At 42.7% G+C, this 25,411-nt stretch overlaps 2 protein-coding genes across 3 annotated transcripts in view; one reads left to right on the top strand and one right to left on the bottom strand.

Annotated features, from left to right (window-relative positions):
- WDR12 (WD repeat domain 12) overlaps positions 1-17,009 on the bottom strand; it is a 252,188-nt gene extending 235,179 nt beyond the window's left edge. Inside the window, exon 1 of one of the 2 annotated variants that reach the window (XM_085648960.1) lies at positions 16,856-17,009. In XM_085648960.1, coding sequence (XP_085505086.1) covers positions 16,856-16,896 — 41 coding nt within the window. In that variant the 5' untranslated portion in view covers positions 16,897-17,009. Of the gene's footprint in view, positions 1-16,593; positions 16,659-16,855 lie in introns of those variants that run through there. The other variant, XM_085648959.1, reaches the window with a different exon arrangement.
- Positions 17,010-17,647: 638 nt separating this feature from the next.
- Positions 17,648-25,411, top strand: part of CARF (calcium responsive transcription factor) — a 360,952-nt gene continuing 353,188 nt past the window's right edge. Inside the window, exon 1 of the mRNA XM_085648958.1 lies at positions 17,648-17,769. The gene's annotated coding sequence lies outside the window, so the exon portion shown is untranslated. The remainder of the gene's footprint in view (positions 17,770-25,411) is intronic.

Here is a 25,411-nt window from a genome sequence, read left to right as displayed (position 1 = left end):
AGTCTGGGATGGGACATCCACGATCAATAGCATTAATTAGACATGCAATAAATTTTGCCCATTTCGCCGAGTCTGCTCGGAGTAGGTCCCCTGGCAGGCTATCGGGTCCAGCTGCCTTGACCGGGACTATTCGCTGAATAGCAGCTTCAACCTCCTGCTCAGAAAAAGGTTCTATATCTGGTTCCTGGCCCGGGGCCCGAGGATCGATAATTTGGCCAGCTAAGATGGTTTCCTGTGGACCAGAGTATAAGCTCAGAAAGTGGTCATACCATCTCTTGCTCAGGATGTTATTCGTTATTAGTTCACTGTCAGGGCGGACCATTCTCCTGACCAGATTCCAGAAAAGGCTAGCATCCTTCCCTATGCTGGCTGCTTTTAATGCTTGCCAGTGCTGTTCCTCCCACTCTCTCTTCGCTTTAAGGACCGTCGTATTGTAGTCCTTTCTGGCAGTCTGGATCCTGCCAGAGGACTTGCCTTTAACGGCCATAATTAGGGCAAATTTTTTCCGTCTGCAGGTCCTCGTGTACCATGGGTTGGTGGTACACCTACTCAAAGTACATGGTTTGCTGCCCATGGTTGTACAAAACAAGGATCCCAAAGTACTGACAAGGCCCTTGTAGATTAAAAATACCTTCTGTGTACTATTTAGATCTGTGATGATCTCTTGCAGATCACTCAGGGCCTCTGTCAGGGTCTCCTTTATAACAGATAATTTTCCCTCGTCCATTGCTACCTTTTGCCATTTAAGGCGCCTTCCGCAATTTGAGGGAGTGATGTCCCTTGATGACATGGACCTCCCTACACATATTTTCAGGGTTGGGGAGCCATAAGGGATTTAGCGTCAGGGACAGCAAATTATGGTCGCTATCGGTAGTAGGTACAACCTCCATGTCTATTAGATGCCTCCAAAGATTTTGATTTAACAAAATATAATCAATACGTGAGGAGAAGCACACCCTATTATATGTATGTGCTCCTAAGGGGTCAGAAGGTGATCTTCCATTAGTGGCCCTAAGACCAAACTCAAATGTTATAGAATTTAGCTGGATGGCTAGCTGAGTCCACCTTTTTATCGGGGGTAGACTCAGCAGGGGGAATCCCTGCTTTACGTCGTCCTCCTCCGAACCCAACATATCCTCGGTGGCAAGAGGTTCGAATGTACAATTGAAGTCTCCCGCCACCAGGATGCCGGATTCGGGGTGGCAACGAGAAAGTTCTGCTTCCAAACAGCTAATTATTGGAGATTGGGCTCCACCTTTTGTGCCACGTACATAGATGTTAAACATTTCTAGGGTCCTCCCTTCTTTGTTGTCCATAAGGGTCAGTCTTAGAAGATCTGGACAATTGCACTCAGTTGTTTGTATCATGCAATCCAGTGTAATGCTAACCCAAATAAGGAGGCCACCAGATGGCCGCCCCTTTGCTGATACTGGTAACACTGCAGGAATAAAATAGGAGGTAAAGCCAACTTTATGGTGGGGAATCATGCTCCAGGTCTCTTGGAAAATACAAATGGAATAGTTGTCAATGAGTTTATTCCAATCAGGTATAGCTAGATTCATGAAGAGACCGGCTATGTTCCAAGAGATAACTTTAAGATTGAAGATACTATCTCTGGGACGCCCTTGTTCACCAATACTTGTTTCTGTATGCAAGGAATGTTGTTTGCTAATAGATGTATGAGGCAGTTCAATAACAGGTGGTAACGCCTGGTTAGATAAGCTAGATCATACAATAGACACATTAGAATGTTTGGCCAAGGTAGCACACTCCTGAACTGTAATGTGCCCAAGAGGGCTTTGCGCAACTGGAAGTAGTCAGTCATTTTCATCTAGTTGCGACCCACTAGTTGATTTAGATTTCGGAGCTGTGGCCCTCGTGTTTGTATTAGAATCAAATGGAGTAGATCTAAATTGGATGGATATGGGGCAGAGGTCCTATATTCTAAAGCTAATAGGTCCTCGGCCAGCTGGGATGTAGTCAGAGTGATTTCCAAAGTGTCTAGTCGGAGGTCATGAGAGGAGTGCCTTATAACCTTAGCAATATCCTCTCTTTATCAACGACCGGCACTCTCTAACGTGACGAATCCAATGGATGACCTTATTCTTGAGGGAATCCTCGGATTCATGGCCCAGGTATTTTGCGACATTAACCATAGACACTGTGTCTCTTACGTGTGGTGGCAGGTCCAGGAAAGTGCGGGCCAGATGCAATTGGAGTCAGCAATAGAGGTCTGGCTCTTAGAGTTGCGAGATGGATATCGCTATTGTTCTGTGTGGCTCTAACTTGCCTTATGGCTTTGGCCAGCAGGGACATCGCATTTTGTCCTACCGGTGAATGGGGAGAAACAGTAGGTGCGAGACTAACATGTACGGAGGTAGGTTTATCTGCAGTGATAGTATTATCTTGTGTCGGCACAGGTTGGGGAGGGACATCTCGAGGTATATGAGCTATTTGTTGAAGAGATAGTGTCCTGACGGTGGCTGTTAAGTCTAGAACCAAAGATTTAAGATCCCTGACCTGAGCTACCAGTAAGTTTATAGTTGACATCAAGATCCCGTCACTTGCATTAAGGTCAATTTCGTTATTTATTTGAGAGAGAGAATGTACTTCTAATGGAACCTGGGTAACCGGATCATCAGGTGGGGTTATTATATCCTCAGCCAGGGCAGCAAAACGATTAGTGCAAACTATAACAGAAGGCTCTAAATGACTCATTTCTGTCTGTGCCAAAGAGGGAAGGGGTTGTTGATCAGGTGGGATAATGGTCAACCCTGGACTAGAATGGCTAGATGTTATGTTATTTCCAACAGCCGAATTTATACTTAGCGTTTTACAAAACATCTTGGGTATACGAACTGGCGGTGGTCATTTGTGAGCTTTGTTAGCTTCTAGACTTTGGATGGAATCTACTGCTAGTATACCCTCACACTCAACTAGTGTTTCAATTCGATCCATAACATGATTAAGCATGCTCTTACTTTTCCTAGCTTTCTTGGATTTTCTGGTCCCCTGGCCTACATTAGCAGCATTCGATCCACCACCACCCCCCCCCCCCCCCTATTCCCTCCATAAGTTTCCTCTTGCCCATTATGAGGCCGCGAAGGGAATGTTAGTGGAGAATATAAACAGTACCTTTGTGGGCAGTCCAGTGGTAGCACAGTCAATTTGGATCGATCGATGGCATGCAACAGATGTCGGGGGATATCCATTATCAAACCTTTGAAAACGCCTGGAGACTGTGGCATTCACAACAGAACAATAGAAGCCAGAAGCCTGACAAACAGCAGGTTTAATCCCCCAGCAGGTTGAACAACCCTTCCCTTCGGCGCACGAACACCATGTCAAAGCCTCTCCAGGGTGCGTTGCTTATTTACGACTCCTGCTCTGCCCATCAGCCTCAAACAAACAGAGGCTTAAAAGATCAAAAGCTCTTTGACACCATTAATATGCAGGCAGTTACTGGATGACTTTATAGAAAACGTGAATGTTCAACCCCCTGCCAAGAGCAGCGCCAGGGAGCAGTTTACGCTTTAGGTTGGAGCGCACCTTTTGCCTGGAGTCCCTGGAGGTGGGTGTGCTTGGAGCCAAAGTGAAACTTCCACTGACGTCAATGCACCTGTCCTCGCTCCAGCTGGCCTGGCTTCCTTCCCCGAGGGCGCAGGTACCCGAGCATGGTGGTGTCTGCAGCCCCACAGAGGGGGAGGGGGTACCTGTACCTTTTATACCGCACAGTCACACATGCCAATGGCCAGCCCCCACCAAGTGGCACTGCGCATTGCTTAGCAATCGGAGTTCGCTACATCTCTAACTACTGATATTGTTTTTACGGTTCCTAACTTTTAAAGAGATGTTATTGTTATTATGCTGCCGCTTTACAGCTGTTAGGCGCCATCTATACCATGTGTGATATTTAGTTTGTCCTCTTATTTTATGTAACTTTTTTCTTTTTGGACTGCGTTTAAAATGCTTAAAGTAAATGAAGTTGAAGATTTCAACATGCTCTTGGCTAAATGGCCAGGACCGAGGTACACCTGCGACTTGGGGCCTCCTGGCTCCAACTGCCAGGGTAGATTAAAGGTAGCACAGATACGGCACTTGGGAGCTGTGGCAACTTTTGCTTGGCTGCATTTGAACGTCAGTATGCAGTGTACATAGTTCACTGCAACATTCACAAACTTCGGAGTTGGGTAGAGGTATACTAATTTGATATGAGTTTAAGGGCAAATTAGGAACACCCACTGAAAGTGCAAAGAGCAACAAGCGCTGAAAGACAAGTCCACGCAGCAGCTGCGGAACTCTAAATGCAATGTTTTCAATTATCGCGTCTGGTCACGATAATTCAAAACAGATGCCGCCCGTGCAGGTAACCGCAAGCAACAGGCCGTGGGCGGAGCAAAGGCGGGACATGCACCCACCTTTGCCCAATTGCGTGCTGTCTTTCTTAGAAAGACGCACGCAAAGCCCAATAGCCTATGCGAAAAACAAACACACGCACAAGCGTGTGGTGAGCTTTCTGAAGCCCCTTACTAAAAGTCTCTCAGACCCGGCACATGTGTGCTGCTCTAGGCTCGACCTAAAAAGGACAATGCTTTAACTAAAACATTAATGAACCAATGGAAATTGTGTGATCAGATTAATTATCTTTGAAATGGCATTAAATACTGCATATATTGATATCTGTAGTTGTCATGAAGTACAAGGTTTACAAATGTAAGCAGAAACAGCCTATATACAAATGGTGAACTTGGTCCACCCCTTATGGTGTATATGTATTCAAGTCTTGTTTTTAATACTCCTAGAACTTGCAGTTATATGCAGTTAAGTCCTGAGGGGAGTGATCGCACTCTAAGAGTACATCTTTGTTAGAGTTTTGCCAGTAGAGATTGCATATTCAAGAAGCTTTGGTCCACATCTAGACACCACTCACATTCAAGTACTTAATGGTCATAAATCTGATAATTGCATGAAAGAGGAGTTAAATAAAAGTCAGAACAAGCTTTCTGGTACAAATACAAAGTAAGTAAGGTTGTTACATTTCTCTAAGTTATAAGTCCAAAAAATCATTGCTTGATCATGAAATTAGTAAATCCTTCTCGGTAAGTATTACAAGAAATACCATACATTTACTAAAACTCTTCCCGGGCTGCATGGTCTAAAACTTTCAGCTCAGATGGTCCACAAACATATGAATGATGAGTAAACTTTTTTGACCTTCTATTAAAGTGGATCTAGGAGAGAGGCAACATTTCAATGTCTGGAAAAGGTGCTGCAGTACACCCAATATTCAAAAAAAGGAGATGGAAGCCTCACACAAAACTTGAGGTTATTAAGTTTGAACGATGCCAATTCGAATATTTTAGCAAAGATTCTTTTAACACACCTACAGGAATGGAATAAGCAAAAATATTATACCTATGGAGCAGAGGGGTTTCCAATGACATTTGACGGTGAACCGCTGCTTTGCTTCATCTGCAGTAGATCATAAGTCACTAGAGGCTAAACAAAGGTTCTGCCCATGTTTTGTTGACTTCTGAACTGCCTTGGACATGTGGACAGGAGTCACTTTTGGAGAAAATTGATCTTGTGGGGAACTATTAGCGACTCATTCTGAAATGTATTTGCATTAAACCTACATTCCCGTTTTCAGGAATCATTTTTCTCACATATGTGGCACATATTATTTCTCAACTGTGCATTAATACCATTGCTTACATCAGAATTGGTTTTAAATCCTCTACCACGAGGACCACTATTTCCACTCTGCACGAATTGTGCACCATTACCTTGTGCATTAATGCCCTGCACACCAGTACCAAAACCAGGTGCAGAAAACCACCTTGACCACCATTCTGAAATAATTTCATTTGAGCCACCATCAACTTCTGTTTCATCATTTACTATTAGCATTGCAAGTCACTGATACATCAAGTAGGCAAGGATTTTGTCAGGCTATTTCGCTTGCCAACACATCACATTTTGATGAATATGAACACAAATCTCTAGAAGCTCTTTCAACACAGGCGGGTCTGGTGGCTCAGTTGACTAATGCATCCACTGCAGGGGCCTGTGTTCGACCTCAAAGTCACAGGTTCAAATCCCGGCAGGTCCACTCAGCCTTTCATCCATCAGAGGTGGATAAAATGAGTAACACTGAGTTGGGTAACAATTAACATCTGTTATCCAGCGCCAAGATGCCTCCGGGTAAACATGCGCTTTACAAATACTTATGTTACAAATGCAGAGACAATTTAAAAATCTTGTTGGGTCTTTAATTCCACTATACTGTCTGGAAATCTGCATCAACATCTCATAATATGCATGTACTGACTCATCTCAATTCTGCATAGCTCTGATGATTTTTGAACAACTGATTTGTTTCAGGGGAATCGTTTATTTTCAAACACTTGATAACATGTCTCCATAACAAAAGAAGCCTCTATCTGTGGTTCTTCTTCTGTCCATTTTATGGTCTTACACACAGCCAACTAATCACAAGGCACAACAGTTGAAAATAAAGCATTCAAATCTGCCCAACGTACCTTTGAAATAGTCACAATTCTTTCTACTTCTGTATGCCACTTCTCAGCCTGCTCCCGCAGATTCAGGAAATTCTTTCTAAATGTGTAACTATCACTTTTTGACCATGGTACATGCCCCTATGCTCCTCCCTGAACTTGCCTCAACATTAAGACTTTTTCAACAACTATTTCACATTGAAAATCACTCCCATTTTTCTTTGTTTTATTCTTTTTCGATTCAGGTTTCACAGGATCTTTTTTCTATTCTTCTCTATAACTTGTCACATCTTCCCATTATTTCATCTTGTAGACCTCTATGATTCTCTTGTGAAGTTTTAAGACCTTGTTTCTGTAATTCACTTTCAATTTAATTCTAAATGTTTTGTGAATTCTCTTTTGCTCAAATCCACACTTAATCTTTAGCCAATTGCTCATTAAATGTGTTTTATACATGCTTTTTTGCATCTGTGCCCAAAAATGCCAATACATACATCATATATTGAAATGTTTTTTACTGTAAATTCCCGGATCGATCAATACCAAATCTCCATTGAGTTTGAGAGTAATAATATCCACAACTTGCATCTTACTTTGTGAAGACGAACTAGATGCTAGTTCATCTGTCCACGAACTCGGCTCTCCGGTACCTATCTCTTTTACCTACACTTGCCCATAATCTTTGTTTTATGGACGTCACCTCACTTCAATCAGCAAATCGGCCAGAAACAATTCCTGTCCCTCAGAGTCACTCTCATTCAATGTACGCCTCTCTGTGTGAGTCTTTGTCTATGCGTGCACATCATCAAAAGCAGATAGCTTGATATACAGCAACTGCATTGTCATGGTGATGGCATTACCACTTTAAATTACAACACCAGCCCAATATATGAAACAATACCTATATACCAGATTTGCCTTTTTTGCATGTACTCAGCAAAATGTTTTGCCCTTATTGTAGAACTTGTAAGTAGTGTATGTCGAAAACACATTTATGCTGGATGTTCGGTATTTTAAATTTTTTTCCCATTTTATGCTGCACCTGTACTGTATGATTTATTTAACTTGCAAAGCGTCCGGCAGCACTGTGCATGTTTGCATACTGGTACAATAGAACCACTAATCTGCTTGTCACCAGCTGTTGCACATGAGAAGAAGAGCCACAGACACAGCCCTTGCCTAAACTGTGTCTACAGCGTATTTTAGAACTCGTAACAAGTATACGTAAGCAATACTTTCATGCCTTTAATTTTATATTTTGCGTTTATACATTACTATGCGGCCCCTGAAGTGTACTTTGTAACTTGTACGACATGCGCCAGCAATACACATGTTTGTACACTGATTTTATAAAGCCACTGGTCTGCTTCATGTTAATAGGTTTCGTAAGTACAACAACAAAACACACGCCTTTCGGGAAAAAAAAAAAAACTAATTTTAGGAGGGCGGGATAGAAGTATGGGAACAGGAGAAATATGGAACACACAAAATAAGGGCAGTGACAAACACAAGACACAAATGGGCAAAAGGGTGAAGTTTTCCGCTGCAGAGCGTTATTTGCACTGGTATAGTAAGAGGGCAGGATAGGACTATGGAAACTGGAGAGGTCTGGAAGTCACACGCGACAAGAACAGGAACAAAGACGAGACACAAATGGGCTAGGGTACATTTTTTCAAAGCAGAGCGATATTTGCACTGCTATAGTAGGAGGGCGGGGTAATTGTTTAGAAACAGGAGAGGTCTGGAACACACTCACGTTAAGTACAGTGACCAAGAGGAGATACAAATGGGCGCGAAGGAGAATGTTTTCGCAGCGGAGCGTTAATTGCATTGCTTTGGCTTGCGTTTCAACCTCTTAATGTGCCCCTAAATCTGGACAGAGGAGCACGGATTCAGGACCATCGGTCTAGATTTTCTATTAGTGGAGGACATACCCGAAGACAGCAATGCTTCGCCGCAAAACAAATATATCCGATCGACACACCTGTCGGTGAAGCTCCAGAAAAACGGTGTGCACAAAAAAAGAGAAGTGGCAGCTCTGGGCAACGCGAAAGTTCTATTTCACACAACCAGAAACAAAGCAGTATACAGGAAGAAAGCAGTATACAGGAAGATAGAAACATGTGGCTCAGATTAGTCACTTATTTTTACGTTTGCATTTTTTTTAATATAGCGCGAACTTGACCCAAAGATATGGGAGTGCTTTACACTAGCACCAGTTACATTACACCAGAATACATTTTTTAAGGCACGGGGGGATAAGTAATTTGGTCAGAATCACAGATTGTTGATCACAAGACTGGAGTCTGGTACTACAAATCGAAACTGGGCAGCTCTGGCCGTAACCTTAAGTGAGGTGTAACAAGCTTTCATTCAATCTTTTACCTTTACTTAGACGCATAAAAAGATCCACCTGTCAAACTTCCAAGCAGTGAATGATCCAGTTCCATGCTCTGTAATCCCAGCTGGGCGCAGCCTGTGAACAAGGATTGTGAGCGAAACTAAACTGGAGTGGAATTTCTCGAAAGGCTTTGAAAACTAATACAGCAACAATCATTTATGATCCTTAAACTAGCCATCAAAGCCATTAAGGATGCTGTGGCTGAAACTAACAAGAATAAACCAGAAGTTAAGTAAAGCACTAGTGTCTGAGCTCTGAACATGCAGCGCATCTTGCACCAATTATTGGCCGTTTAGATAACTCACTCCACGTGTTTGTGTTGCTCTGTTTGGAATTTCTCTTCAAGTTCTAAACTTTGTTTGTCCCACATTTCCTAATCGCCAATAAGAGTGGCAGACCCCAAGCATCATACTTTCCTCTCTGCCTTTAACTGAATGTACACACGCACTAGCTCGCAAAAAACACATTGGAGATAGTTTTGCACTTGCGTGACAGTAAGCCATCTCGAAGGAGGATTCAAGGCAAATACATTATTAGAATTAACTAAAGCATTCCGCATTAGAGGAACAGTAAATCTGAATTGTTTGTATGAATAAGGGACTGAGATGTTGAAGGCTGAAATCAGTAAACAATCTGGGGTCTCATCGTAAGACTTGTTCTTTATTTTGTGAATGCATTTTATGTTGCAACACTTTACAAGCTAGAAAAGCGCCATTGGGTGGTGAAAAAGACTGCAGAATACGATTGAGAATTTACACTGCTTCTCAGTAGAAGTATACGAACCTGCAGGTCTTAATGCTGTTTCACAGAGGCAGCGATATTGCATCCAGTCATGGCAATCAGGTGGATCCTCGTGGATCCCGGACCCAGATTCGGGCCGGTGTCGGTGACATATTCTGTCTTTGTCTCGGTGTAATTCAGCGACAGCCACACTTTCCTTATTCTGTACTCAGAGCAGCACCAGCAGCTGCAGTCGGTGGAGCGCTCTCTTACTTTCAGTTTAAACTGCCCCACTCAAATGCGTCACTTAATGGGCCATCCGCACTCTTTTTGTTCTAAACTCATCCTGGCTGAGAGCTTTACCATCCTTGCACCAATGCATTGCGTGTGTCACTTCACGAGAGCTTCAGCTATGCATGCCCTCGATGGTCAGAAGGTACACCTGCAAATGTTAATGATTACACCAGTAACCATTTACTAATACCAATATCAATCATTTTTACGAATTTTAAATTGAACAAAGACTGAAAAAATTCCTGCAAGTTTCTAGGTATGTGCATGCATCTCCGTGATGCTGTATTACAAGGGTTGTCAACCAACACCGCCACTCTGGTTCCTATCGATTGGGAGTGCAGCCCTTGTAACTGCTGAAAATTTGAAAGCGATCGCTGTAAAAAAAAAAAAAAAAAACAATACACGCTCGCTAGTGGTGCGCGCACGCACACCAGAGCGAGCCATATGTTTTCAATTATCACGCCCGTGACTGAGCACGAAAATTAACACCACATGGGCTTTGGTGCGCGTAACAGACACCAATAGGACATGGGCGGAGCAATGCACTCGCCTTTGGCCTATTGTGTGCTCTGTTAAAAAAAAAACACGCACTCAGCCCAATAACGGAACCCAAAAAGAAAAGCACACGCACAAGCGTGTGCGATTACAGGGTCCGTTTCCAAATCCCAGACAAAAGGGCTCTCGCCCTGCACGAGCAGTGCTGCGCCCTGTAACGCAGGGCACAAGCCCTAAAAACTGACATGCCTCAAATTCTCAACTTTTTTCACGCCAAGATTACCAGTCAGAGAAAACAGCTATTTTTTTTTTTTTTTTTTTTTTTTTAACATTGGCAGTACTTTTATTGCATTCTTTAGGGCACATATGTAATCCTGCATTAAACAACATCTCAAGGGTGGGGGTATTTACTGGGGCAAACACTTTTGCCCACTGATCGTTATCAGGGACCTACTCATTCAAAAGTGAAGATCTCTCAACTTGATTTATCCAGTTGTGATCTAGGCAGGAGACTCCCATTTTTAAGCAAAAAAGGTGATGCTGTTTTAAGTTTCTCACACATGCTTTGCTCACATGCAAGTTAGTGAGAAAATTAAATCCCACTGATTTTTCCTTACACATCTCCCTGTTAGGTCTTCCTAAATATTAACATTTATATAGATCAAACTGTTGTATCTTTTTCATTACATTCTGGTACTTGTAGACTGGAATGCTAAACATTACAATATTTTCAGCCCCATCATGTGCCATGCATTTTGGCTTAGTCCACCGCATTTTCATTGTTGTGACAACATTACCGCACAGTTATAAAATGTCATGCATAATTGATAGCTGCCTCACTTGTCCAGGCACTCTGCTGTCAGTGAGGCAAAGTACCCCCAGGCATTCAGAAAGCTTGGGTCTGGGGTTGAGGAAAGATGACTGCAGTTTTTCTGGATAAGGCCAACATCATAGCCCGACCCCTGCTTATTTTACAAAAAAACACTTGTCAATTTCCTTCTCTCTACATAGGGCGTGATCCTTGATCTTTGTTAACTCTATATCATCCCCACGACCTACATTCTCGTCCCATTCATTAAACATGAGGTGATTCCACATTTCTGACATGAGAGAAAACAGAAGTTTAACCGGCAGCTCCACCCACAGACATAAGACAAGGCTGTACTATTGTACTTCCTGTTTTTATTTTTTTAAAATCTTTATTCGGCTGTAAATACAGCCATAAAAGAAACAGTTTTAAAAAGAAAGAAACTCAGCCCATCAGATTCATTCAGTACCTGCGTACAACCATATACACAGGTTTATAAAGCATCCAACAGACAGCTATAAAACATTAAACGAATGCTCAGGGCCATGAGCACAAATTGTTAAGCAAAAAACACGTAAATACTCCAAAATAACCAGCAGGGATTCATAATGTTTTATAGCAGCAAAGCATTGTGCAAATACACAAAGGAGTAATAACCATTAGTCGCCCCTAGAGTGTGTCAGCCTTAAGGCAGACCTTAAAAAGTTACTAACACAAAAAAATGTGTGAGAATTAGGTAAAAGCTGTAAAAACAGTAAGGCAACATGAACCTGTCTAAACACCAGGGGCCACATGTAGGTGGGCTAATACCGGTCGTTAACGGCCGAAAATCGGTAAATTTCCCGTTACCGACCGGTATTTAGCCCTTTGCGATGTAGGAGGCTGGATTTAAGGATTCAGTAATTTACCGATTCGTTTAATTTAAGGAATCTGTAAATTACCGAATCCTTAAAGCCTATGTAGGGAGCACTCAAGTGAGTGCATTTTTGGTTTAAGGATTCGTTATTTACCACCAACTAAAAGTTGGTGGTAAATACCGAATACCTTTCCAAAAGCAATTTTGTGCTTTGTTAAAAGTGCCATGTGGCAGACATACATGCCCTTAGGGCATGTGCGCCACATGCACGATTCAGGGGTGCAACAGGGTGTCAATGTGACACCCTTGAATATGCTCCCCCTATTACCGATTCGGTATTTACTGAATCCGTAATAGTGAATGGCTTTCCATTCATACCTATGGGCCTCCAGGTCCGTAGGAATGAATGGGAAGGCATTCCTTATTACAGATTCCGTAAATACTGATTCGGTAATAACGAATATTACCGATTCGGTAAAATATACCGATTGTTTACCTACATTCTATTTACCGATTCTTAAACACCGAATCGGTAAAATTCGGTATTTAGGAATCGGTACATAGAAATTACTTACATCTGGCCCCAGATCTTTTAAAAGCCCTTTAAGATACGCTCTTCTAGTGTATGAGAAATATTTACAAAAAAAAGATAAAATGGAGGGTATCTTGTGGAGACCTAGAGTCGCAGCCACAGGCACCTCTACCAACTGTTATGTGGAACGAAACCTGAAGGACAAGCCAGTAAATGGTGAATTTGATTCAGTCTAAAACAGGCAATTGAAAATCTGTCAAGCATACTTGATAAAACAGATAAATAGGGCTCCATACCTTGCACCAACTTTACCAAGATATGAGCTCTTACCGAGGGTTTTCTGAGTTTAAGTGCCTCGCGGTGAGCTGCTGTGTGTTTAAAATACAACTCTTTAATGGGGTTCTTATCCTGAGGTTTTATGAAATCATATCTGTTAAACATATCTGGTCTTCCTAGAGCAGTGAAGGTATCCTTTATATACATTAACCAGGGTATTTTGAGTGCATGGTCAAGGGAGAGGAAGTCCTGAATTACAAGTCTGTTAAATCCGGTCACCTCATTTGACCAAATCTTCACCCAGCATAACAGGGGTTTAACCGCAACCAGGTCCGTGATGTGCTTGGTCCCTAATTTCACGTGAATAGGAATACGAGGCAGTTCATGGTGGGACTCGCAAAATACGGCTTAAATATTTATTTTCCGCAGTTTAGAGTTTACTTGCCACCATGAACCCCCAAACCTCACTACCATATAGAGCTTTGGAAATACAATAAGAGTTGTATAGTTTTAAAACTATCTCCGGTGTCCAAGTACCCAATCTATGCCCATAATTTGCAATTGCTCCTGTAGATCTTGCCCTTTCTGTAAACTTCCCCTCCTGTAGGTTTTTAAAATTGAGTTTCTCGTCAAATAATATGCCCAGGTAAGAAGAGGCAGGAACTTTAGCTAAGTTGTGTGAACAAAGTTTATAAGAATTATGTCTGGTACCTTGTTTACCTACTTCCATTACATAAGATTTAGGCAAATCTATCTCACTCATGAAAGACATGAACCCATACAGAAAGGTCTGTAAACCCCCTGCTGTGCGACAGTGAAGAACCGCATCGTCCACGTATAATAGAACAGGGTCTGGCTTCACCCCTATCCTAGGAGTATCAGCCTTAACCCCTTCAGTGCCCGCCCCTTTCCCCGCCCTGTGCCGGCCGTTGTATTAGCGGGCGGGGTCTATGACGAGCTGGACTCGTCATGGGCACAGCGCCACCGCGGCCCATGACGAGTCCAGCTCGTCATGGGCACTGAAGGGGTTAAGGGTCGTCAGGGAAGCATTTAGGCCATTAATATATAATGTAAACAAAAAAGGGGCTAATATACAACCTTGCCTGACCCCGCTTGAACATTTAAAGTGATCAGTGGTATTCCCTTCCTGGGTGTATCTGATTACGGCAGAGGTATTGGAGTGTAAGGACATTAACACATTATTTATCGCCACATCAACCCCCAAGTAATTTCCATAGCTTACTATGGTACACCCTATTAACAGCTTCGGTGAGGTCCATAAAACCCAGGAGCATTGCCCCCGATTTGCTTAAAGTATATTTTGCCATTAGAAAGTAATGGTTGAAGCACTGGACTGTGGTGGATTTTCTGACCTGAAACCCATACTGCACCTCCGAAATTATTTGATTGGCATCTGCCCAATCAGACAGCATATTAAGGACCCGCCCCATAACTTTCACTATGGTGTCTATGAGAGATATTGAACGGTAACAATGTGGGCTATTCCTGTCTCCCTTCTTAAAGATTGGAACGATAATGGCGGAAGACCAAGAGGTGGGGATAGATGATGAGGCTGCCGCATTTAGAACCCTGGAGAACATATATCCAGATTAGGACAAAAAAAGATTGGGGGAATCCTGTTGAGCCCTGGGGCCTTATTCCGGGACAATCCTTCAATGCCTGTTCTGACTTCCGCCAAAGTGAAACTAATGTGCTCCACCCTATAGAGGGAAATTGGGTTCAGTGAGTCTGAGTTACTAGAGCCATGATTGTAAACTGCTTCAGAGTGTTCCTTCCATATATCTGTTGTGATATAATGACAAAGCACCGGTTTATCCGGGTCTGAAAAACAAGGGTTATTAATGACCCTCCAAAAACCAGTGCTATCCCTTTGTTTACATGCCTCTGCTAGTTCTTCCCAAGCTAGTTTTTGCAACTGACAGTTGCGCCCCTTAACCACCTGCTTGTAAGTACTGCGGCAGGCCACCACCCGGGCTCAGTCACGCGGCATCTGCTTCTAGATCATCTTCAGGTTTCTAAGCGCACAGGCGCACTCAATGTCAAACCAGCTTGGGGCTACCGTACGGGAAAAAGCTACCAGGGTTGTTAGCAAAGCGTTGATTGAATTAGAAAGAACAGTGAATGCCTGAATGGTTTCATCCCCCAAGGCTTGCAGATCTAAACAGGTCAAGATCTCCTGCTGGCTATTGCTGAACAAAGATCTGTTAAAATCAGTAATGTCAGAGTTGGGAAATCACCTCATGTGTAATGACTGTGATGAGGACGTAACGAACTAAGGATAATGAAGTTTACCATTAAGTAACTGGGCAGATGCCGGTCAGATGCTCCCTCACACCATTCTTCTGCCTCAGCTGACATTGCCAGTGTCAATTTTCCCTTACCACTTAGCTAGGCATCTTTGTTACTTTGAAGAAATGCTGGTACGTAAAGAATACAAGCTCATTCTGTAGGAATACCAAGCACACAGAGGAGACTGCAACTTTCAGTTTTCTGTGTAGACTTCCCAGTATTCACTCACAAATCCTATATCGGAATATTTCTATATATCTGCATGGTTTTTTTTTTACCGGTGGAAAAACATGCACATCTCTCTGCCTTAAAGGCACAATATTTTTTTAAGTGAAACTATTGAACATTGGACGAGGTATAGGGTAAAGAAAAAGTCACACATGACATGGGGTCACCCAGACACAATGCTTTGACACCATACTAAACAATGTATATTGGTTTTGCACTGTTTTTAATAGTTCCAGACCACGTTGTAATTTACATCACGTTTATCCGTAGGTGTGTGTTCCTTATTCTCAATGTTAGAGCCTATTCTACAGAAAATTGATGGAATGTCTCCCACATGCATGAAGTTTGGACTGGTGGTATTTTCTATCAAGTAATTGATGTCATGATATCCAAAACCTGGAGGTCACAGGTTCAGATCGTTCTAAGACCTACTCTATCTTTAATCTGTCCCTGGTCAAAAGAACGAGTACCAATGATAATGGGTTGCTAGATTTCTGCCTTCGGTAAACACATGGCCCAACGTTGACAAATCATTTAACCAAATGATGTGCTAAGAGTTGTAATATGTGTTGCTTTAATATGATTACATTATCAGACAATGGTTGAAATTGGCTGATCCTACATTCTTAATTCTAGACTACATAAAACAATTTGCAACACTTCAAATGCAAGTGAGCCCATGACTTGTTTGACTAAAACACCTTCAGTCAGTTTCAGCTTTCTATCCAAGAGTAAATTGCATTCTTGACTGTTTCTAAACGTGCAATTTATAAAAAAAAAAAAAAAATCAATAATTTGCGAGGGTTCTCTCTATTTTTGGGGAACAAATGTTTAACTTGAAATAAACCCCGTACTGCATTCCGCTACGTTCTGGCTAGGTTCACGCTACATAACTACTACATACAATAAAGTATTACTCACATATTGCATTGAAATGCCATACATATGCAGACTAACAACATGAAAATGTCACAGGTAAGGACAGAAAGCTTGGTAGTCAAGAAATGTTCTGATTGTGATAAAAGTCTCACTCAAAGCGTCAATATGGGTCAGTCAAACCTAACACATAGGCGCACACAAGGCAAAACAAAAAAATGCCACACAAATGCATACAGAAAGATTGAAAGCTATGACGGTTGATAGAATCAAGCGAACCCAGGATGAGCAGTTAAGTCTCGCATCGGTGTCTCTCCAGTTTCAGTCATCTTTCCTTCTCGTAGTTCCCAATCAAATGACTTCGCTGCTCTACTCGCCACCTGCCAGCCAGCTTCAAACATAATCGTGCAATCTGGTCTCAGCATCAACCTTACCATTACTTGCCGCCACTAGTCTAGTCTTTAAATTTACTAAACTCCCTTCTGCTTTCAATGTTCTCAGCCCTAACCCGTTTCTCCTCTATCTCTCCTTCCACACTCACCTCTGGTTCTGAGTGTAAAAGCGGGCCTGGAGTTGTGCCATGCTTGCGCAGGAGACTGAAGGTAGGAGGCTACGGGGAAAGGTAACAGGGACAACTCTCAGACCCTGACAAACAGACACCACGTGGCTGTAGCAGTCCGACCAATCGACCGGCAGATGCGTTTTCACTAGCAAGAACCAAATTAATCTATCGGTCGTCGATTACCTCAGCCTGTCGGAGAAAATACGGTTTAAGGAGATTAGATAGAAACCTCGAACAGTTAGTGGGTCTATCGTTAAACTCAATGTGATGTGAGTCAATAGTCGCAGTAGCGAAAAAAAAGAAGAAAAAAAACCCGTCAAATTTAGATATCCACAATTCACTTTAAATGTTTGCACAAATAAAACAAATGCATATAAATGTTGAGGTTAATACAAAACGTATTTGTAATTTGAATAGCTGAGTAGTGAAAATATTATTTAAAGTTTCTTATGAGGCAATAATTCGAGCTGAAGATATACATTTTATTGTTCTGTCTGCTACTCTTTTTGACAAACAGTCGCAGGTGTTTGTCCCAAACATGATGCCCTATTGGAAGAGGAACAGTTCGTAACCTCCTATAAATCTCAGAAGCAAACAAACGTCTTTTCAAGCAGAATTCCCATTTCAACGATTCGTTCCTGAGTGACTTACATGCATTGCCTATCAGACTGACTTTCTTTGGTTTCGTTAATGATTAGTTTTAAAAAAGTAAACTTTTAAATAATTATGGTTGCCTGTCTTTAACATGGATGCCATAAAAGACACAGACTCACCTAACCTGCGCAGTAGGGGCTGTTTAAGATGTCTACGGGCGGCTCTCGAGTGAACTGCGTCTGCGCACTCCTCAGACTAGCCTCGTTCTGGATGGTGGCGTCGGCGGCATCGAAGACGAGGTTGAGTAGACTCGTTTTGAAAATATGTGTCAAGTGGGGCGGGTGCTGTGCTTGCCTTCCTGCTCTCAGTCTTATTCCGCGTGGGCTTCAGGGAGGTTGTGATTGGGAATATATAGAATGGTTCGTTTTCATTCCCATTTCAAGAGAACGTATCACCCAACAATAACCTCTTCAGCAGCGTTTATAAGGTTCAAACATGGCGGGGAGCAGTCTTTTCAAGCAAGTTCCGATTTATGATCACTGGCTTTACCCACGTTGTACCACTACGAAGCATTTATTATTTCGCAGACCTATTCAGTTGCTTTTGAAAATGTGATTTAAAAAGAAATTATACATTGAGTTAATTATTCTTTTGGAAAATGTGCACACTAAAGGGGTTTATTTTTCAATGCAATAAAATCGTTATTTTTATTTGGACCGAGACTTTTTATTATTAATCTTGCTTTTGTAATGGATTACTTGTCTTTTTATATATAAATATATATATATATATATATATATATTTTTTTTTTCTTTTTAATATAAATATATACATATATATATTTTTAAATTAACCATAACACGGGTACCAGAATCAAATCACACAAATCCACCTCGAGAAAACAAATCATAGATAGTTTGTCTACGAGGTGATGCTCCATGTTCCCATAACTAACATGGCTACAGCATTTTTTATTCAAATGCTTGATATTTTGTGCATATATTTTTACTTCCCCCTCCAGAATTACAAATTGTTCCCATACTAGCCAACTGGAGTATATAAACTTTTTATGTTCTCTCAAAATACTCTTAAGTCTTTCAGATGCTATTTTTGATTATTAACCTGCTCCTAAGTGGCAAGCACCAAACAATAACCAAAAGGCCAAAATGCCATGCGTATTCTTTTGACAAAAGCCAATTATATTGACCAATGTAATGTCAAAATCTGATTAACCAAACTCTACTCTTTTGGCTTCTCATAAAATTCATAGGCATTATTCTGGGAGGAAGTTGTAACGCTTTGTAAGTCCCACAATTTGACAGAGGGACACTATTTTTGGAGCCCCAGCATTTAGCTGGTTATTAACATCACTTCAGTCCTGGGACCTCTGTCCTAGCTGTGGCGGGCCGACCACCGCCACAACTGCGGGTCTGCCCACTGTATAGCAAGTGTGGCTGTCGGACTGCCACAGAACCTCTGCCGGGATCCAGGATCCGATGACAGTGTGGGAAGGTTATTAGAAACTAATGGGGCAACTCGGTGTCCCTCAGAACCTGGGTATATGTATTAAACATAAACAATTGGTTCTGTCGGGGTTTCAATTGCTTTTAAAGCATAAAGCTTACTTGCAACACATAACAATGTTTTGAGGAGAAAAAAAAAGTAGTTAACATAACACACACCAAGGTTAGAATTCAATACTGTATTCAAAATTAAATGTCAACTTTTTATGGCTGTCGCAAATTACAAATTCAATTGCAAGAAGAAATAGGTGACTGTGGTGAGAAGGTAACATGTGGTGATTGGTGATGTTGACCGTACACTATATACAAGACAGATAAACGTGCAGTCAAAAAAAGTGTTTCTGTTCGTCCTTATGATTTTCGCACATATGCTACAGGATCCATTGATAATTTAAACTGTGATCATGAGCTTTGTGCAGACATATGTGTTACGTCGACGTTTCGGCCCCGTAAGTTGCGCAAAATGTAAAATGCGTCAAATTGGGTCTTCTGCAGGACGGGAGGGGGGGGAGGGGTTTGGCAGCCAGAGTGCAGGTTCTCTAGTATGTCTGCAAGTATGAAGGGCTTCTCATACGGGGAGTGGCTTACGATTAAAAGCCTCTCGATTCTCAACCAGCCGGTTGGAGCCTCACTGATTTCCTTTAAATTACTTCCACCCGTCAGTTGGAGTCTTTTTAAATAGCCATTCAAGTGATTTACGTGATCTGGCAGAAAAATGCGTCCATCGGTCACTCGCTTAATTCGAAGAGGCAGCGTGGGAAGGGGCAGTAATATGCTGGTGGTGCCGATGCCGAGCATATATCAAGTTGCATTTCCACCGCCCATTTCATGGTGGTGAGCCCGGCAGGAAAATGGTGGTGTACATGCAAGTAAGTGGGCCTTAACAGGGCCCCCGGGCGAATTTGCCCATAGGGTTGCAAGGGGGGGCACCATATGTTGTGCCCCCTATAGTTGCACCTTTGTTTCTGCACTATGTGGCAGGCACACCATGGTGCATGCCGCACAGTGCAGGAACGTGCAGTAGCCGCTGTCATGGCGGTGGTCTGCTTGTTACGCTCTCCTATGAGTCAAACAGACTGCATACCTGCCCTGGATTCAACTCAGAACGGGCTTGGCGTCCTCCAGGAAGCGCAGCGGTCCTACAGGAGGACTGACAAACTTGTAATAAGGCCCTTAGTCTAGAATACCATGGCGACTGCTCTTTGACCGCTTTGCTCATAAGCAAAACTTTTCTTGTTTGACATAGTCCTGATTGAAAGGAGAATTAAACTCATGGTTCATAAACCTCATTTGATGCACTACTACATTGGAACTTTCTCAGTCTCATGACGCATGACTTAGTATAAGCTTTTGTATAAGTGTTTTATGGTGCAATGTGTGAGGTGTGGCCTTTTCCTCAGTTTTGCTATAAGGAGGCAAGACTTTGGTGCATCAGTCTTTTGTGAGGTGGACTGAAAGATAGACGAGGCTGGGGCAGAGTTGTTCAGAGTCATACCAGCCACAGCTGAACATATGTCTGACTCTGGATTAAGAAACACTAGCCTGTTGTGCAATTTCAAATATTCCCAAGGTATGCTGGGTTCTATAATATTGTACTTACATTCCAAAGAATACTTCCGAAGCAGACAAGCTGGCACCACAGAGGGCTATATAAATGTGTTAAGTTTAACGAAACAAGGTAATCAAACACATTCTAGTACTAGAAAGGACAGGTTATAACCTAATTTAGTGTTTTGAGTAGTAAACCGGACCACCAAGCCAGATATGTCTGCTTAATTTACAGAAAAATTGCAAATACTATTTTTTTCATTTGATCTGTACTGTAGTTCTTGGTTGTTTCCTGCTGGCACCCACGCTGGTTGGTGTGAAAAGTTTGGCCTAGCCTGAAAAGGAATACAAACACACCCTGAGCCAAAATGAATACGGGGCCATTGTATTGCATCTTTCTGGCTTACTGGAAATTTCCAGCGGTAGTCTGATCTCCTATATATCTTCCCTAGTATCCCTCATGTACTCCTCAAAGAGGTGCTATTTTATCCTGCTATGTTTGTCACCTTCCTCTGGACTCCAGGATACCTTTACCCTAAATAAGATTCTAGAGGCTTTTCCTCCCTGCTTTGATGGATCCCAGTGGGTTCTTTCACCTTCTCTCGGGAATGGACAGCAATATGACAAGCAACAAGAGGGTGATGTGAGCCATTGTGAGGAGGAAACACTTGTCTGGGGGCAAACTGCAATTTTCTGTGACTCACCTGCAATCAATACACAGGGGAAGACAGGCAAACAGATTAATTCAGTTGCAGAATGGAAAAAATACAGCATAGAACAGGTCGGCAAACATTTTTTCAGAGACAATAACTTAGGCCGATACCAAACGATGTAAGAGATTCAAGATAATGAACATATAAGTTCTGCAACTGCAGAACGAGTACTGGGGTGTCTAGTGCCATGAATTGGAATTCCATGGTTCTCTAAAAGCTGAACAGTGTGGCTCTACAGTTTTTGAGATGCACTTGATATACTCAGTTAAAGTTCTGGTTCTGTCTGAACACAATTCATTCATCAGGGTAACACACTTCCTCTGATACTTGGTGCATGCTCCAGTGGGGCGCGCCATGGTTACAGTCTTAATAGATTAAACATCTCTGCTGCCAGATTCCACAAACAAAGCTTATGGCTTTACTGACCTTCTCAGACCTTTTTTTAAATTCTTCTCATCCTGTTCCCAAGCCCCTGCTGTTCAGTATGCTGATGTCACTTCTACTATCAACGCTCTGTTCTTTATCAAAAACCAATTCCAGCATACAAGGTATTTTGATATCTTGAAGCCGCTTTGTTGATCGACTTGCTTGGGAGCACCAACACTATCCCTTCTGACTGCAGAAGCACTGTGCTGTAGACCCTACTTCGAAGGATGACAGATATGAATGTATCTGTCCTTCTCTGCTGCCTGTGGCAATCCCTGGACCGAACGGGGTCACTGTTCGGTGGCAGGAGTGAGGATGAAGGTCGTCACTGGCCTTTTGATTCCTCTTACTCCTTTTTGGCAACCACCACTCTCGTCACGTTTTTCTTGTGAGTAGAGGTTAATGGTCATAATCATGTTTTCTGTGGATGATGCCTGGGCTTATCAATGAACTCCGCAGATTTACATTGTGGGTGATGAAGAAACTGATTGACATATGGATCTAAGTTTGGAGCTCACCAAGTCCTTTCCATGTCTTCATACCCCATGTTATCACATTCAGTCATCCGATGCAATCCCCTTTGGCCTTCCCTCATGGCACAGTCGGACTGATACCTCCGAGTGAGGATTTCTAGGATGGAGTATTGAGTAGGGACTATCAGTTTCAGTTTATTCATGTTCGATTAATTAAAATTATTAGATATAAACAACCATGCGCTACGGTTTCGTGAGTACAGCAACTAACAGTTATTGTTAAAAAAAGTTTAAAAAGATGTAAAATGCAATATTTGATGTTTCTAAAAGAGCGTGATGCCCTAAGAGCAAAGTTAAAATTATTAAGAATAATAAAAGATAGAAGTAGATTCATAGAGTTTTGACACCTCTGTGCTATGGGCATGACATCTGGAGTTGTAGGAGGGCGAAGGAAAGTGCAAAGTACTTTTGTTGAACATGTGGCCACGGCGACTGACTGATTGCAATAGCGATCCTTTGTTTGATAAATAGAGAGATCTTAATGGCTTCTCAAATCCGGCATGTTGCCCTTATGGTGTTTTGGGACTTGAGGTACTTATCAGAAGAAAGCCTTGTAGATGTTATATAGTCTAGTTTTACATCCCGGCCCCATTGTGTGAAGTCCTCAAAGTTGATGCAGGGCCAAAAGAAATGTGAAACAGTCATCTTGTGGTGTCTTAGTCCTCATGTGTTTATTGTGTCCCTTAAAGTAGTCAATAATGGCTGACTCTGGCCCCTGGGGAATGAAAAGAGTGCCCTTGGCACACATCAATAACATTGGTGTCACCCTGTAGCGACATTGAGGAGAGCAAATCGAATGGCATATGTAAATTTTCCCAGTCTAGCAAGGGTCTTAAGTGAGTTATCAGAGAAGCACAGATCTGAGGCCTCTCTACGCCTTTCAATGCCTATAGCCCATAACAGTGGGAGTACCAGGCGGTGGCGATCGGCAGCAAGTTTAGGGCAACAGCACAGTAGATGGAGCCAAGATTCTCTTTGATTATTACATAATGGTTGCCTCATCCCGCCTCGTCCAGCCGGGATTAAAGTCAGAACTGGCAAGGCTATGAACCTCATAAAGAGGATTCTCCTGCGTACCTGGGCTGAAAGCACTTGTTAAGGCTGGGCCCTCTCAGGGATATAGGAAGCGTCCAGTGACACGGTGATGGAACTGTACCGAAGCCTTTCGGTGTCCCTCTCAAATGAGGTTTGCATGACCAGCCTGTTCACAGCTTTTTTCCATGCTGAGAATAATATTTCCTGGGTGTTCAGGTTAGCATCCTCGATGTTCAGGCAGCTGATTGCCTTTGTTAACTGTATTTGCTATAGGGTGCCCTCCTCTTCAAACATTGATTTAAGGGTGAGCTCTGGTGCCCACAGAACCCTATGTAGAATTTTACTAGTTCCTACTGAATCATAAGGTGTGGGTTCCCAAGTCCCAGCTCCAATCTCATCCTTGTTCTTCTGGCCTGCCGGGGAGCAAAAAGGACTTTTTTATATGCAGAGATCTGAAAGTTCTTGAGATTCATGTCGCAGGAACCAGGAAAGGCTAAGTTGCCGTAGTTTAGAGCTGGGATCAATTTTTCTCTCAGAACTTTCAGCATTGGCTCAGTGGTTGGACTGTAAATGGTTGCTTAGGCGTTTCAAGCTGTGAGTGACTTCTGCTTCTGAGATGCTTTAGGTGGGCTGCCGGCTCGGCCCCTTCCATGAACCAGACACCTAGGTAAATGTAAGTTGAAGTTGTTGAGATTTGTAGGTGTCCTACATGCCAGTAAGTTTGTTTCTTATGTGGGTATTTGGAGAATACAATGACCTTGGCTTTTCCCTGGTTCACCTGAAGTTTGTTCTCCTGATTATAGCTGTGAAGGGTGCTGAGGGCTCTTGTAAGCCCGCTCTGGAGTAGTCCATGATTGCAGTATCATCAATGTACTGCACAATAGGGAAGTGTACTCTGCCCAGCCTTTGTGCAATCAAACTGGCGCCTTCCAATGCAGTACCCCTGTCGGCAGTGTAAAGGTTAACAAGCATTGGCATAGCCAATAGGTCTCGCCTTTGGGACCTTATAAGTGTTTAGCCATGCAAGAGTTGCATAACTAAATACTTATAAGGTCCCAAAAGCGAGACCTATTGGCTATGCCAAGCGGCCGTGCGGCCGCGAAAGTGATCGCGATCAAACATCAAAGCGGCCGCGAAAGTGAAAGTAATCGCGAAAAATCACGGCGCGCGCGCTCGCGCACATGCACTGTAGCTCTAGGCTGGCCTGGTAGCACTTTTTGGAGCCCTCTCAAAAAGTCTCGCCTGACCCAGCGCATGCGCTGGGTCAGGCGAGACCTAAAAAGGAGGTGAGCCAGCACACAGCCCTGTTTGGGCTTAGTTGGCACCTTGACGGTAGCTGTGATGGGCTTGTTTTTACCCGCTCCCATGTCTCCTGATATAGAGCTGTTATCGCCTTAAGAAGCAGAGGGAGGATTCCTCGTGCCTTTAATTTCCCCCACAGCCTGCCCTGGTCCACCCTATCGAAGGCAATGATGTAGTCAATGAAGCAGCGAAACAAGAGGTTGCTTGCTCTGTGTAGCTCAATTGGATCGGTGCGCCAATGCTATGATGTCCATTGTGAAACATTCGGGCCTGAATCCAGATTGAAAAAAAAAAGGAAGGATACCTTTTTTCTATGGCCTAGTTTTCCAGCTCCTCCAGAAGGATACACGCATAAGCTTTTGATTCCAGGTTAAGGAGGGCAATGAGCCGATAATTTGCGGGTTACTGCAGACTCCCTTTTTGTGGATTGGGAATAGAATTGACCCCTCTCCATGCGTTCGGTGTCATAGTGGTGGTAAAAGCATGGTTAAAAGTGGAGTAAGATTCCTAACCCACAAATATTGTGCAGATTTGAAAACTGATGCCGGAATCCTATTTGACCCTCTTGCACCATTGTTCCTCATTTTCATGATGGTGGCAGATACTGCATTCTCTGTGATAGAGATAACTTGTTGGACCAGGACGACGGGAGCAGTATGGTGTGGGGGAGGTGCTGTTTCTACAGCCTGTTTGGTTGTGTACAGCTGTTTGATGTAAGTGAGCTGAGTTGCAGAGGCATTTATGTACTTCCAGAGGCGAGAATGGTTTGTTTCTTTTAAGAGGGTGAAGATCCTAAGCCATTCCAATTTGATGTATTTCTTTTTATATTGCCATACTTTCTGCTGGTGAGTTGGTCTAAGG

Source organism: Triturus cristatus, chromosome 3_2 (assembly GCF_964204655.1).
Source record: "Triturus cristatus chromosome 3_2, aTriCri1.1, whole genome shotgun sequence".
Taxonomy (NCBI): Eukaryota; Metazoa; Chordata; class Amphibia; order Caudata; family Salamandridae; genus Triturus; species Triturus cristatus.
The sequence above is the reverse complement of the archived record's forward strand: the minus strand, read 5'-3'. Positions and strand labels throughout refer to the sequence as shown.